Source organism: Onychostruthus taczanowskii, unplaced genomic scaffold (assembly GCF_017590055.1).
Source record: "Onychostruthus taczanowskii isolate IOZ18803 unplaced genomic scaffold, ASM1759005v1 scaffold15, whole genome shotgun sequence".
Lineage (NCBI taxonomy): Eukaryota > Metazoa > Chordata > Aves > Passeriformes > Passeridae > Onychostruthus > Onychostruthus taczanowskii.
This window is the reverse complement of record NW_024498685.1, coordinates 3,142,550-3,156,638: the sequence shown is the minus strand read 5'-3', so window position 1 is coordinate 3,156,638 and position 14,089 is coordinate 3,142,550. Positions and strand designations below refer to the sequence as shown.

The 14,089-nt window shown below is 40.7% G+C and overlaps 1 protein-coding gene across 2 annotated transcripts in view; it reads right to left on the bottom strand.

The window, feature by feature from the left end:
• Nucleotides 1-14,089, bottom strand: part of PKP2 (plakophilin 2) — a 38,481-nt gene that overhangs the window by 15,635 nt on the left and 8,757 nt on the right. For both annotated transcript variants that reach the window (XM_041398768.1, XM_041398770.1), the window contains exons 3-6: nt 12,314-13,005; nt 7,813-7,951; nt 6,301-6,508; nt 1,941-2,118 (exon numbers count right to left, since the gene is read on the bottom strand). In XM_041398768.1, the coding sequence (XP_041254702.1) occupies nt 1,941-2,118; nt 6,301-6,508; nt 7,813-7,951; nt 12,314-13,005 (1,217 nt within the window). The remainder of the gene's footprint in view (nt 1-1,940; nt 2,119-6,300; nt 6,509-7,812; nt 7,952-12,313; nt 13,006-14,089) is intronic.

Below are 14,089 nucleotides of genomic sequence, written 5' to 3'. Positions count from 1 at the left end.
CTCACAGCCATGCTGGAGCAGCCCCAAGCACTGGCTTTGTGTCCAGAGCAAGATTAACCGAGGAATCCACTTTCATTTAAAAGAACTAAGGTACTCAGGTACCTTATTTGTCACATGACAAGTTCTGTCAATCTGCTGAAACAAGCTCGGGAAGAGCAACACCAAGCGAAACCTGAGAATGATCTGTGCCCCCATCAGCTGCCTCGTAGGGAAGAGACAATTCCAGAGTCCAAGCACCAAGAGAGGAGGAGCCAGACTGGTTTCTGCACAAATGCAGCTTGGGCTAGTTAATATGAAAAAAGACAACCTCCTTAATTTCCTAGACAACAGCACTAAGCGTTAGCTAGAGAGGTTTTATTATGGGTGGTTAATGTTTCTTTGTACTGCAGATCACCTTCACCTGGGAGTTTTCAAGCCCTTCTTTTCTATTTCTAATTTTCAGTGTTGAAGCTCATAAAAATGAGGACTAGAATGTGGATATAATATTTTAAAAATAGGTAAAGTATCCTTAAGCACCTACATAAGGGCAGTTTTAGAGACTTTTAATTAAGGCTGGAGGGCTCACAGCCATGCTGGAGCAGCCCCAAGCACTGGCTTTGTGTCCAGAGCAAGATTAACCGAGGAATCCACTTTCATTTAAAAGAACTAAGGTACTCAGGTACCTTATTTGTCATATGACAAGTTCTGTCAATCTGCTGAAACAAGCTCGGGAAGAGCAACACCAAGCGAAACCTGAGAATGATCTGTGCCCCCATCAGCTGCCTCGTAGGGAAGAGACAATTCCAGAGTCCAAGCACCAAGAGAGGAGGAGCCAGACTGGTTTCTGCACAAATGCAGCTTGGGCTAGTTAATATGAAAAAAGACAACCTCCTTAATTTCCTAGACAACAGCACTAAGCGTTAGCTAGAGAGGTTTTATATGGGTGGTTAATGTTTCTTTGTTTTTGAGTCGTCAGAGTAAATAAAAGGTAATAATTACTTAGAGATGAAGTTAATTAGTAGTTAGTGGGCTGACAGGAGTTCCTGCAGAAAAAGGTGTATTGTTGTTGAGTATTTTGTATAGCTTACAATTCATTTGTCTTCTGAAACCACAGAGTCAGATACAGAGCTGTTGCACAGGGAAAATCAATGCCTGTGATAGAGCGACTCTGTATCGCACAGATACCTGTGATACACATAGATATCTGTATCTGTGTGATACAGATGCATACAGCTGCTCTGCTATAGGACATGTCAGCATAGCAGGTATGGCTGAGGGACAATGGGCACCTTTCCAGCCTCACAATTCCAAACTTAATTCCTAGTACTCTACTAGAAGGAGTTTAAACCTCAGGTCATGCCTTTGCAATTGTACATTACTCCTTAGGCAGTTCAAACTGCGTCCTTTTGTGCATTTTTAAATGTGTAAACTTAATGTGCAGTGACTTTGAACTCACAAAGGGCCCCCAATTTATAGAGTGTTTAAGGTGTTTTTATTGAAGATGGGAGTTTTACACTTCAGCCACTTAGGGGTGTGTTCACTGAGGCCTTGGGTGTTTGTCTATAGTAACTGCTACTGTGTCCACGAGTCCATTAACAGATTGCAGTACTAAATACACAACTACAAATCTATTCCTCCACCCCATGGCTGCAACTTGCTTGAACTTGCGCAAAAGACTGGACAGGGCTTACTCTGGTTTAAAAAATGGCTGTCCCATAATTTAAGTTGAATCACTTTCTAATCAGTTTGGGCACATATTATGATATCTTTAAATAAGCATCTTTGGTAGCAGCTGGAAACAAAATATGTTTATGTGCTTGTAGGTACCATGTCCCCTTTCTAAGTCATCTGTTTACATGAGAAATGATGTGAGATGGACTCTGTGTATTTATCCAAAAATAACTGAGCAGACCTGTTTTGTCATCACTATTGCTTTGGGTAGTTGCAGACAGAGTGCTCACCTCAGGCATCCTGTGGCATTGTAGAAGATATCAGGGTCAGGTAGAACACTTGATTTTGGGTAATCTCTGTCTGGCCAGCCTGAGTAGGGGATGAGGACAGCTTCAGTCAGTGTCTGCAGGGCTTCTCTAACCAAGAGGTGCTTCAGCTGGTCATTGGAGGACAGATTCCACAGCAAACCTGTAACAGCCACAAGAAAATCAGAGAGGAGATTGTGTTAAAAAGACTCCTCTGCACTTTGAAAGACTTAATCTCACAGCCCTTGATGTTAATGAGTGAAGAGCCTGCCTGGCACTGATAATCTGAAGAGAAGCATAAAGGATTGGTAAGTGCTTACCAACTCTGACCCAGGGATATGGAATAGGGCAAAAAAGGGGGCACAGTTATCCATGTGAATAAAATAAAATCTCTACACAGTGAGTCCAATGCCCAGCCAAGAAGTGCAGCTTTCCATGGCTCAGCATTGTCCATCACCTTCTCCTTGGCTTGTGCTGCTTAGCAAAGCAGCACAAGCCAAGGGAAAACAAACTTACAAAAGGGATAGGTGGGAGGTGCAGAGAGTTTACAGGAGATCTGCTGGAAGACAGGAAATGCCCAAGTTTCTCTAACACTTGATAGCAAAATTTCTCATAAGAGGGAAAACTGTTAACACTGGTTGGCTGCTACTGTCCAGACATAAGTCACTAAACAAATCATTAAGTAATGCTACAAACCTCGTCTACTCACAATCTCCAAGACTAATTTCTAATATAATCTTGTTGAACTTAACAGGTTCCATTATGTTCTAGTCCAACAGACAATTCTTTTTAAGGTCCTCTTCCCTTGGAAAACAACACGTATTTCTGCTTTTCACTACAAAGACATTCATTGTTCCTCCAGCTCGCTGCTCTGAGTTTCACAGACCTCCTCCTCCACACACTGGCAGAGTATTAGTGAATGTTCCTTTCATCAGCTCACAACAAGAACAACAAAAAATGTTTCTTTTGTATCTCCTTACACTTTGAATTTAATTTCAGTTATTGTGAGCAAGAGTAAAATCAAAACAAAAGCCAGCCAGAAGCAGCCCATTCCTTCTTCTGGGATCAACTCTTCAGCCTCTGAATCAGGGGATGAAAGGAAGAATGTACTTTTCTGAAGGATAGATGAGGCTTACAGGAAAACCGACAAGCAGTCCAAAGGGCATTGCTAAGCAAAGCAGGTTAAGACAGAAGGGCACAAATGCAGAGAATGGCACAAGGACAGAATATATTTTTTAAAAAATCACATTTGACATTACAGGCAGATACTTAGAATTGTCACAAGGGAATTTGAGATAGTGCTCTCACTGTAAATTTCCCAACAAAAACCCTACCTTTACCCACAGGCACTGTCTCTCTGGGCTCTCTCAGTGGTATTCTGGGTGTGGATGAATTTGTGCACGTTAGAAAATGTCTTTAGGAGTGGATTGTTTCCTTGCACCCATGCTATATTCTTAGGAGCATAGTTTTCCCTTAGATGGTTATTTGGAAATATGGGTGGGGTCTGCTTTTAAATTTACATTTCTTTTAATGACAGTTCTGCTCATGCTGTAATCTTACCCGCAGGAAAAATTTTCTTTCATTTCTTATATTTATGCTGCATGATAACAAGATCAGGAGGTTAGCTACTTCCTGGAGGCTCATCTGGCTTATCTTTAAAAGCTAATATCTTTTGGTTCTTTCATGCCACAGCCATTATATTTTCTGTTTCTCATTATGCTCTCCAAATACTACAAAACTACAGTCCTGTCTTAGGTGCTGCAAATGAAATCCTCTCCTGCAGTTCAGGAGGAACCTCACTCCTTTCCTAAGAGATTTCTAAGTAGCTTGTATGCCAAAGAAAGGACAGAGCCTCTGTTTACTTTATCTGTATCAATGCTTTTGTGAAGCTACCAAATTCAGTCAAATTCAGTGATCTTGGGCAGGTCTGACTCCCCCTGTGAAGAGATCATATGAGCACAGAAGTTGCAGAGAAACTGGGCAGCTCTTTTCTGCAGGGGGACATTAGGCAGGCTGGCCCACAGCAGCTTTCAAACCCCTGTCATCAACACAAAGCTGCTTTGGTGGGGCATTGGTTTGGTGGTTTTTGTGTGTTCACAGACTGTGAGGCACATGCTGTAATCAGCATTTATCTCCACACACTTCGGTTGCTCTCAGTCTTTTCACAGCACAATACAAGGCACAGTGGCTCTGTATTCTTAAGCCTGGGTCCTGAAGAAAATACAGGTCATCCAAGTATTCTTTGAGAACATGATAAAATATGGATTAATGTTAGGCAAGTGCTTGTCTATATTAATACTGATGGTCCTCATAAACCAGTGACCTTTAAAGATAAGCTTCTAAAGCTGAGATTTACTTATCTCAAGTGCACTAGTACTGTATTTCTGACAGGTAATGAAGTACAGTATCAGAAAACTTCCATCTCAGAGTTTTAATTTCCTTCTCTCCTACAACTTCCTCATTTCATTTACTTTTGTCAGGTGGAGTGCTTTGGTACCATGCTTCCCACACAGCAGCAGAAACAAAAAACTTCCCTCTGCTGAGCTTAGGCATCTTTATTATCTATTGCATGCTTTCAATCATTGGCTAGGAGTTTTTCACTACAGTTCAGTGAGGTATTATCAGGTACCAAGATGATTTTACTAATCCTTTATGGACAAAGACATTTAGCTGAATATGATGCCATACATTTGGAAGTCCCTAATTTACAGTCAAAGCAGGTAATACGTATGATGAGGAAAGACAAATGGACTTCTGGTGCTGACTGGTGTAAAACCAAATCTTTCACATTAATCTTTTCCTGGAAGTGCACACTTCAGAGAGATTGCATGCATAGATATGATATTCCACTAGTCCTGTATGAAGTCAAAGGAATGCAAGAGGTGAAATTCATTCATCCAGACTGCCCTTTGCTCTTGTAGGCTCCTTGCAGCTTGCTAGGGAGCTGGAAGAACTGTTCAAGCAGTGGCAAAAAGTATGCCCTAGTTTTCACTAAGGTACCCAGGGCATTTCCTCCTGGCTGCACATCTGGTCTTGAACAAAGCAAAAAACACTTCTCTCTTGACGTATTTTTAAAGCTGTCCTTAGCAACTGATAGGCATGAAAACACATAATAATATTTTGCTTTACACAAGCTACATCATCCTGCTTGGCATAAATATTTTTTGGTGTCTTCTTTGTTTTGTGAGTAAATATTCACGTTCAGTGGCAGCAGTAATTGCTGAAAGAAGATGTTCCTTTATCCATTTCCATACTGGTTAAGGGAAAGACAGTAATACTCACAATATACATGTGAATTATTCACACATTCAACAATTTTGTCAGAAATTATGGAACTGCCAGCAAGGAAAGAGCATTGGCTTTCTGGCCACTGTGCCACCACTTTTACTGCCTCCCTCACTGGTGTGTAACAGCACTGAGTTAAGGCACTATACAGTAAATTACCGTGTGACCCAATTCTGCAACGGATGAGTGTGAAAAACTTCAAAACATTTCAACGTTGCAGAGCTGCAGAACTGAGCTAAAAAAGAGCCAACAATACAAAGCTTTGTTCTCAAGCTTAGGGAGCAGAGTATTTCAAATACTTTAAAGAATGCAGAAATACAGAAAGTCTCAACATATCTTTGCTTCAGGACAGGGCTGCTTGACAATTTCAGTACCTTTTCACGTACTGTTCTCTTAATAGATTTTGTTCCTGGTGTCTTTAAAACTCACTTGTAATAAATCCCCATTCATTTATTCATGATTTCCATTTATAAAATATAAGCCTGCTCTTCCTTTGCATGCTAATTAGAAAGAATGTGGGTCACAAGCAGTGGAATTCCAAGAGACTATGGACACACGGGACTGCAGGGATGAAGGGCTGAAGCAGGAATCTGGGGCAGTGGGCTTGGTGGGGAATAAAACAAGCACTTTCTGTCCTTGGCACAGGACAGATCTGGGTGACAGGCTTCAACAAGGAACTTCCAGTAGGTGCTGTCAGCGCAGAGTCAAAAAATGAAGGCTGAGCTGCTGTATAAGTAGCAGGCATTAATTAATAATTATGGTCCCAGGCACCCCTAGGGAGCCTGACTTTATTTTCTGGAATATCAAGGATTTAAAGCTTCCTGCAAGCACACTCACTTCATCTCTGAAGAAGCTTTAAGAGGGGAAGTTGCAGTCCCCATCTCTTGTTATTGACTGAAAGACTGGTTTTGAGTAAGGACCTCGGAATTTTACCCTCCGGGAATTGCTTAGAGTAGGTGACAAGGTTTTTGTATTTAGTCACTAAACAATCATGTACCTCTCCCTGAAAGCTTTTGCGCTACTTAAAGCACTTCAAGCTTGACTGCAGAGAAAACACTACCTGTGATTTGCTTCTTAGTCTCTACGTCCCTGGTGTGGCGGAGCAGGCGGAGCAGGAGCGGGATCCCTTTCTGCTCTGACACCTCCAGTTTGTTGTCATTGTCCTCAAACACCAAGTTTCTCAGAGCACCACACGCTGCCCGCTGAATGTCCTCATTCTGAACCTCAAGCAGCTGTAGAAGCTTGGGGATACCGCCAAGTGAGAAAACCTGTGAGGAGAGCACAGCAGAGAATAGTCAGATGCTGTAAATGACAAAGTCCCCTTTCCCCCTGCCCCAGCAAACGTGTAAATAGTTATAGGGACTCCTTTCATTTGCTCCTGTTTGAGAGACTTGAAGCACAGATCATTAATCATTTGGACATGACTATTAACCTCTGGGCTTTTGTATGACTAATACTTAAAATCCACAACAAGGAGAGACAACATGTTTTCATAATTAATATCAGAGAATGATACTAAATCTCTTCCAGCTTTGCCACAGATTTGTACTCTCTGACAAGACATTTAGTCATTCTGCTTTTTAGCTTCCATGTTGGTGAAATGAATATTTGAGATTTAATTCTGGAACATTTATAAACAGATTTTATTTTTTTCCTCAGCAATAAGCCTGCTGAAAAGACAGTGCTCTTCCCAATGCATGTATTGAAAGTGTATTAACACCCAATACATTATAACTAATACTTCTTAACTATGCCACACAGAGGAAGAATAGTAAAAGCAAGCATCAAAACGTAGAGCATTAAGCATTGTTAGCCAGCTATCTACTGAACTACCCACATTTAGCACAGACTGCTTTTCAGTGTTTAAATCTTCAGAAAATGAGCTTTTGGCCTCAAATGAATGAAGGACTTAAAAGATGTTATTTTACAGTAGCTGTATGGAAACAAATAGTTTGTTGTGGTGAATGAAGAATCCCATACAAACTGTGATATGACACAAGCAAGCCTGAGCTGGCTCAGGAATGAATTTGCTATGGAAAGTACCTTACATTAATGTACCATTGTCATCAGTCTCCTCCAGCATCTCAAAATGCCATATGGTTTTGTGGACAAACTCACCCTTGTGCAGAATCAACAGCACATGAAAGACTCAGAAATCCGATACAAGGGTCTTAAACAGTCCAGAGTTTAATGATAAAAATAATTCAATACAACCAGCAGGTGTTGGCAACATGAAGAAATGGAATGCAACAAAGCATTTTGTCCTTCATGGAGCAAACTACACAGCCTGGCAGCCTCTCCTCTCATCCACCTGTACAAAAGGCACAGTTTCTTTATCCTGATTCCCCCTGCAATCACTCAGCAATCACCTAAATGCCAGCTGAGTGGAACACAGGAATATGCATGGTGAGGGCAGTGGTGCATAGAGCATGCTGAAGGCACATGAACCTGTTTCATTGTAGTAGATCTGCCCTTTTACACCACGCCTTCTTTCTTTTCATGTTGGCACATAGTAAGTATAGAATCTTGTTTTCTCTGCCTGATTGTAACTGACAAAATAATAATTGCTTACTTTTTTCCTGGCATCTGCTTTTTGGAAGCACTCATGCTGTATGAAAGTCACTGCAGCAAGGATCCTGGGGGTGGACTGTGTATTTTCACTCTTCAGAATGTTCACTGCACGCTCCAGGGTCATCTCCACTTCTGGGCTCCTTAAAAGTACAGACAGAGAGATCTAGTGAAGAAAGACTACAGAAAAATTATCAGTCTTGTAAAACTAGGATTTTTGTGTTTTTCATGTAACTTTAGCTTTTATTGGAAATTTTTTTCCCTTTCCAGTAGCAGAAATATCATAATGGCTTTAAGAGATACTGACATTCAGGGGGAAGAGAAAGTCAGAAATATAAGTGTGGTTCTGGAGAAAGCAAGTTATAATAAGTTATAATAACAAAATGGAAATATCAGTAGATGTTTGTATCAGTGTTTCCATCCAGTGGATGAATGAAGAATGTGAAAGGAAGGATGAAGAAGAGGATGAGGATCAAAAGAAGGCCATAACCATGTCAGAGTGACTATTACTGGCCATGAAGATACTCTGATGTTTTCCTCAATAGTGGAGGATTGGTTTTTTTTTTAATTTGTCCTTATGCCTTTCATCAGTGTCTTAGTTCCCAGACTACATCTATGCAGGGTTCAGAACCTCATTTTTTCAAAGAAGAAAGTTGTTCTTGTTTGAAATAGATGGGCAAAGTTATTTTTCAGGTGGGAAAAATAAGAATACCACTCATTAAACTGAGTATGTAGAGATTCTATGGTAGAGAATATCAAAAATATGTGCCACCACTTCCCTTCCAGCTTCCAACATGTTTGCTTAAATGGTGATTGTGTTAGATAACCATATAAAAAATGGAAAGAGAGGTGACCAAACACATTTTTTTCCCCAGTAAATGGAACATAAAACAATTAATGGCTCAATCAGGTGCATTAGCTCTAGGACAGGTGGTTATGCTCCCCAGACTTTTTATTTACTTTTGGTTTCAAATATGCTGCACCCAGATAAAAAAAAATAGGGAGAGAAAAGTTGACAAGAATGTGAGCGTGTTTTTTTTTTTTTTTTTTTTAAATCCTGGTCATTTTGTAGTAGCAATGTGCCACCAGCCAGAAAGGGATGAGAGGCAGACTGTGACCCACAGCAAAACAAGCAGTAATTGGCAATAATTCCCTACTGCAGATCTACCAGAATCAGAATGGTTTACTTGATAATTATCTCAGTAATTGAATCTGTAGTTAGACATTTTAACTCAGCTGCTTTTTACATTAAAATTAGCATCTGTGAAGCAGATTAACTAAAGTTGAAACTTGACATTTTTTTCTTTAAACTAAGGAGAAATATTAAATGATAATTAATAATGCTCAGAAAAGTGGAATATGGAAAATTAGCCAGATCATATTCCTTCTTTTTACTTTGTAGTGGAACTGAAAAACAGCCTTTTTTCAAACTTTGGTTTTAGTTACATGTCTTAAATCAGCAAAAGTTTTGAGACCAGGTTACAAACCTGCACATGTGACCATGCCTACCTGTTGGACACAGCAATAATTTTGGAGCGTTGTGACCAAATTCAGTCACCTTCTGTGAGCAGCAGACATCCCCCATGTACTAAATCGTGGCATTTCACTGACCAGTGGCTGAAGGGGAAGAGAACCACGGGCTTCCCAAGGTCAAGCATGAGCTGATTCCTCAAGCACACCAGAGAATTTATGTGGGAACTCAACCTCCTCTGGTGTCCCAGAGGAGTATAAGTCCACCAGGAGCCACTGCCAGGCTGAGATGGACACACGGGCAGGCGGACAGTGCATTTCTAGGTGCTGGGGTGTAGCTCTGCCCTGAGAGTGACAGCAGCTCTCCAGTCCCAGTTTCCCCTTCATGCAGCAGGCAGAGGATTTCTCTCCTGTTGTGCACTGCCATACCTGGATTGCTCTCCACTGGATAAAAATAACATTCCCTAATGTTTTATCTGGCAGCAATAAGGGATGCAGTACCATCTCTGACCCTTGATGGTATTCATGAAGCTGCAGCACCCTAACTCTTGTCAAAATAAATAGAATTGTATGCAAAGATTCCATTCCCACCCTTGAAGTATTTACAGGCAAACATAATTAGCTCTGTGGCTGACTGACACATGAAGAGACACCAAACAAATGGCCAGCCAGGCAGAGGTTGTTCAACAGAACCCTGATTTGACAGATTCTGACTTCAGCTTAATTGCCAAAGTATACCAGTTTTGAGACAAATACATTTTGTGGTAGCTTTCAGCACATTTAGAGGTCAGATTTTGCAAGCAGCCATTTCTCAGACAGCTTCAGGTTGAGCCTCTCTCTTTTCTAAGCTCTTAATCATTAGGATGCTCTTAACTGATTCACTTCACCAGAAGATACAGAGATAGCATCTCTGTACTTTGATTTTTTTCTACTTTGCTTTCATAGCATGAGCTAATTCTTTGACAGGAAGTTTGAAAATGCATTTGTGATATGTTTCAAATGCTGTACACAGCTTTAAACTTACACAACCATTTTACATTCTCTTAATTCACTTGGAAATACTTAAATTGTGGCCTGCATTAAAAAAAAAAAAAAAGCACAGGTTTCTGGAAAAATTATCTTACTCCAAAACAAGCTTATCTTTTTTCTCCCCTTTACATTACTAAGGGAGCAACAAGTAAGGTAGCAATATGTCAGATAAATGCAACCTTCAAATAAGAGAATGATAAATAACAAGAAAACTGACAGTGCCTACAAATTCCTTGAACTGAGAGAACTTCTGGCAAACATAGAACCTAAAAACTGGTACTTAAGGAATTATGCCATCACAAAGATTTTCAGCAGATCACAAATCTGCCATCTGAGTTAACATGGTCACATTAAAGCCACTTCCACAATGATTCAAGATTGATTTTTACATCTGAAGGTATTAAAATATTTTGGTTGATGCTTGTACAGACAGACAACCGGACTCCAGTGTCTGCACCTGCAAAAGAAAAGCCAAAATTGCTCCTACATGTAATTCAAGATAAAAATTGTTGGTTGTGGCTCAGAAATGCATTCTAGAATGTGCCAAAAGTTTAGCAGATTATTAAATCAAAGGGATACATGTTTGTAAATTGTCTTACTGAAAAACAAAGTCCTCCCTACTGAAAAACAAAGCCCGGCACCTATTTTCAGTATTACTACTCCATTACTACTTATAAGTCTGTATACTTATAAGTCAACATAATTAATGTCAGATCTCCAAACTCCTGCATCACCCAGAGATGAAAATTTCTATTGAGAGCAGAAGTGAGCATAATACCATGTATGTTTGCAAATATAATCTTAACACACAACATGTAGTAGACAACAAAAAATACCTGATCTGCACATAGCAGTGATATCACGTGATGCCTTTTCTCACAAAGCAAGAAATTCAGAAAAAGAAGAAAGATAGGTCTTCAGAAAAAATGAACTTAACAGCTGCACAGTTATGGGAAAAAAAGCAATTTCTTAATAATACTGTTGTAAATTACACTATGATTAACTTAAACAGAAATTTTAGGATCCTTATTTGAATTCTGAAACAACAGCAAAAACCAGAATAAACATGCAACCTTCTCCTGTATACTAAGTGGCTTGTTCTGTCCACTGAAAAGTAACAGCTCTAGAAACACTAAGAATTATTCTAAAATGAAAATATATTCACGCCTGAGGGGAAATTCAGAAATAATAAAATTTCTCTTTTGAAAATGGAACAGATTTAAAACATTCTGAAATCTTGTCTGGAAAGGAATTTTTGTGGCGGAAGTAATTTTGGGGAAAAAAACCCAAACAACCCTTTCCAGTATTTTAAACAATTTTCATGAAGTCTGGGGGCAGATTTAGGACTTTTTGGCATGTGCCTAACACAGTTTCAAATTAAGATAACTCCCTCACAGCATGCAGGATTTCATGGTAGTGGGAAGCTCTGGGGTCTTGGGATTCAGAGCAGTTTGTATTTGTTCTAGGGAGGGATGGTGCTACAGAGCTAAGAAAAATTTCTGCCCGTGTTTTACCTGAAGTTTATAAAAACTAAGAGGTGTCCTTGAAACCATGGAGGATTTTTAACTGGAAATTGTCAATCTGCCAATAGCTGTCCCAAGGGTACTTTTCTGACCTGTTCCTGTGAGAACCAGTGCTGATATCGTATGGGCTTTTGTGAGCACAAAATTTGCCAATACAATTTTGTGTATTGTGACTTAGGTTGTAAATTACTCAGTGACTGTTTCATGTCTCCTGATAAAGTTAACTCTTGGCAAAATGGGGTCCCAAACTTCAGCAGGAGGTATATATCTTGCACTGTACATACACATACATTTTTTCTCCCCTTTCCTCCGTTGCACTGGATGTGGCTTTTTAAAAGCCAATCTACTTTCTGCCTTCTCTGCACTGATATTTCATGCATGGTGCTGGCTGCTGAACCAAAGGCTATCAGTTAACTTTCTAACAAGCACGTTCTTGTCAGCTGTGAGAGCCCAGAGCCAAAGCAGGTCCTGCACTGTGCTTACCCCAGCTGAGATCCATTGAGGGTCGCTTGCTCGCTCTGCAGGAAACCATTTCTCCCCGCTGCAGCCACAGCAGCTGTCACTGGCATCCTCTTCCCATCGGTTTCTGCAGTGACACTGGCTATGGAAGCTGGCTGGGACACCTCCCTCCTGCTCTGGGTATTTCTGAAGGTGGTTTGGTAGAAGCTGGACCTCACAGACTGCCTGTTCTGAGACAAGCGGGACGCGGTCGGGGACCTCACTTGTCCCATGGCGCTCTCCGAGGCCAGGTAGTTTTCCTTCTCCAGGAGGTTGCTCATGCTGCGGCTGTTGCCAGGCTGGTGGTACAGAGGGACAGCGGGGCTGGGGTAGGCACCATCAAGGACAGCATCGCTGGCAGCCCCCGTGCGCGACTGTCTCTTGAAGGAGCGTCCCCTGTGCACGGAGTCGCGAAGGGTGTACCCAACGATCTCGGAGCGAGCGTATCTTGGCGGCACAGTCCCGCTGGATCTCAGGCCATCTCCGTGCCTAATGGAGAACCCAGCTGAAATCCCTCCGTCGTAGTGAAAATCATTGGACACGTACGCCAGCCTTTCCGGATTTCGCTGGGGAGAAACCTCCAGTCTCTTCAGAGGCTGCCTCTGAGCCCTCTCTTCCATCGTCCTGTAAGCAATCCTTGTCCCCCAGCCATTGGTGTAAGATGATGGGGAGGCAACCTGCTCCAGGGGGCATGAAACAACAGGAGCCAAAGTAAGGTGACAGCGCTTAGGATTAGCAGCAGAGAAACCAAACCAAGAGAAACCAAACCAAAGTAAAGGCACAAATTCTACAGTCTGCTCTCATAATCACAAAAAAATACGTGCATGTTGCCAAAATTGTGCATCAAATGGGATTCTGCCACACTTCTTGGTACCTCCCTCATGAAGGCAGAAAGAAGTACAGTCTAAACATCAGGAGACAAAGGCTGAGCAGAACTCAAAACAGTTGCATAAGTCAATTAAGCCAGGTAATGAACAGAATGATTAATAATGGAGATTCTTCTGTTGCAACTCCTTGGGGATTAACACCAACATCTGCTACTAAAGCTAAATTCAAGGCTGTCTAATAGAAGAAAATTAATCAGGTATAAAAAATTTTACACTTCAGTGTTTTGATATTGATAATAACCTTATTCATATAAAGTTATTTAGCACTTGAGTTCATTTGTGGTAGGATCCAGTAAAAAGAGATAGTCCCTTCTCTGTTTGTTTAGCCTCTTAAAAATTAAGGAGACTGTATAACATTCCAAGAAAATGAAAATGACTATTTCACCATCTCAATGACTTCCCCAATTCTACAGTTGCAATTTTAGATTGCTTTTTCTTCCTATACCTAATGGGGAGAGACTGCATTAGATCATAATCTGACTTTACAATTTTCTCTTTTCTAAACCAAACAAATCCACTGCAGTCAACCTTTCTTTGTAGAATCTATCTTCAAGATTCTTAGTTTTAGGTACTGTTTGAGGCCTCTTGATTCTTACACTTTTTTCTTGTACTCTGTACTGGACTGCATACTCCATTCAAAACCTTCCAGAAATAAATCCACTTGGGACACTATCTGGCCTTGAAATAGAGGAGTCGTGGAGCAATTTTTAAAAAAATCAGTAAGCATAGGGGCATACAACCATAAAAGAAAGCTCCATATCTCCACATTGTGTTAAAGTTTAGACATATTAAAGGCATTTTTTAAGGCAAACGGAGAAGTTTACACAAGCTTTTAAGTGAAGAAACAGTGCTCAGCAGATAGATGCCAGACTGA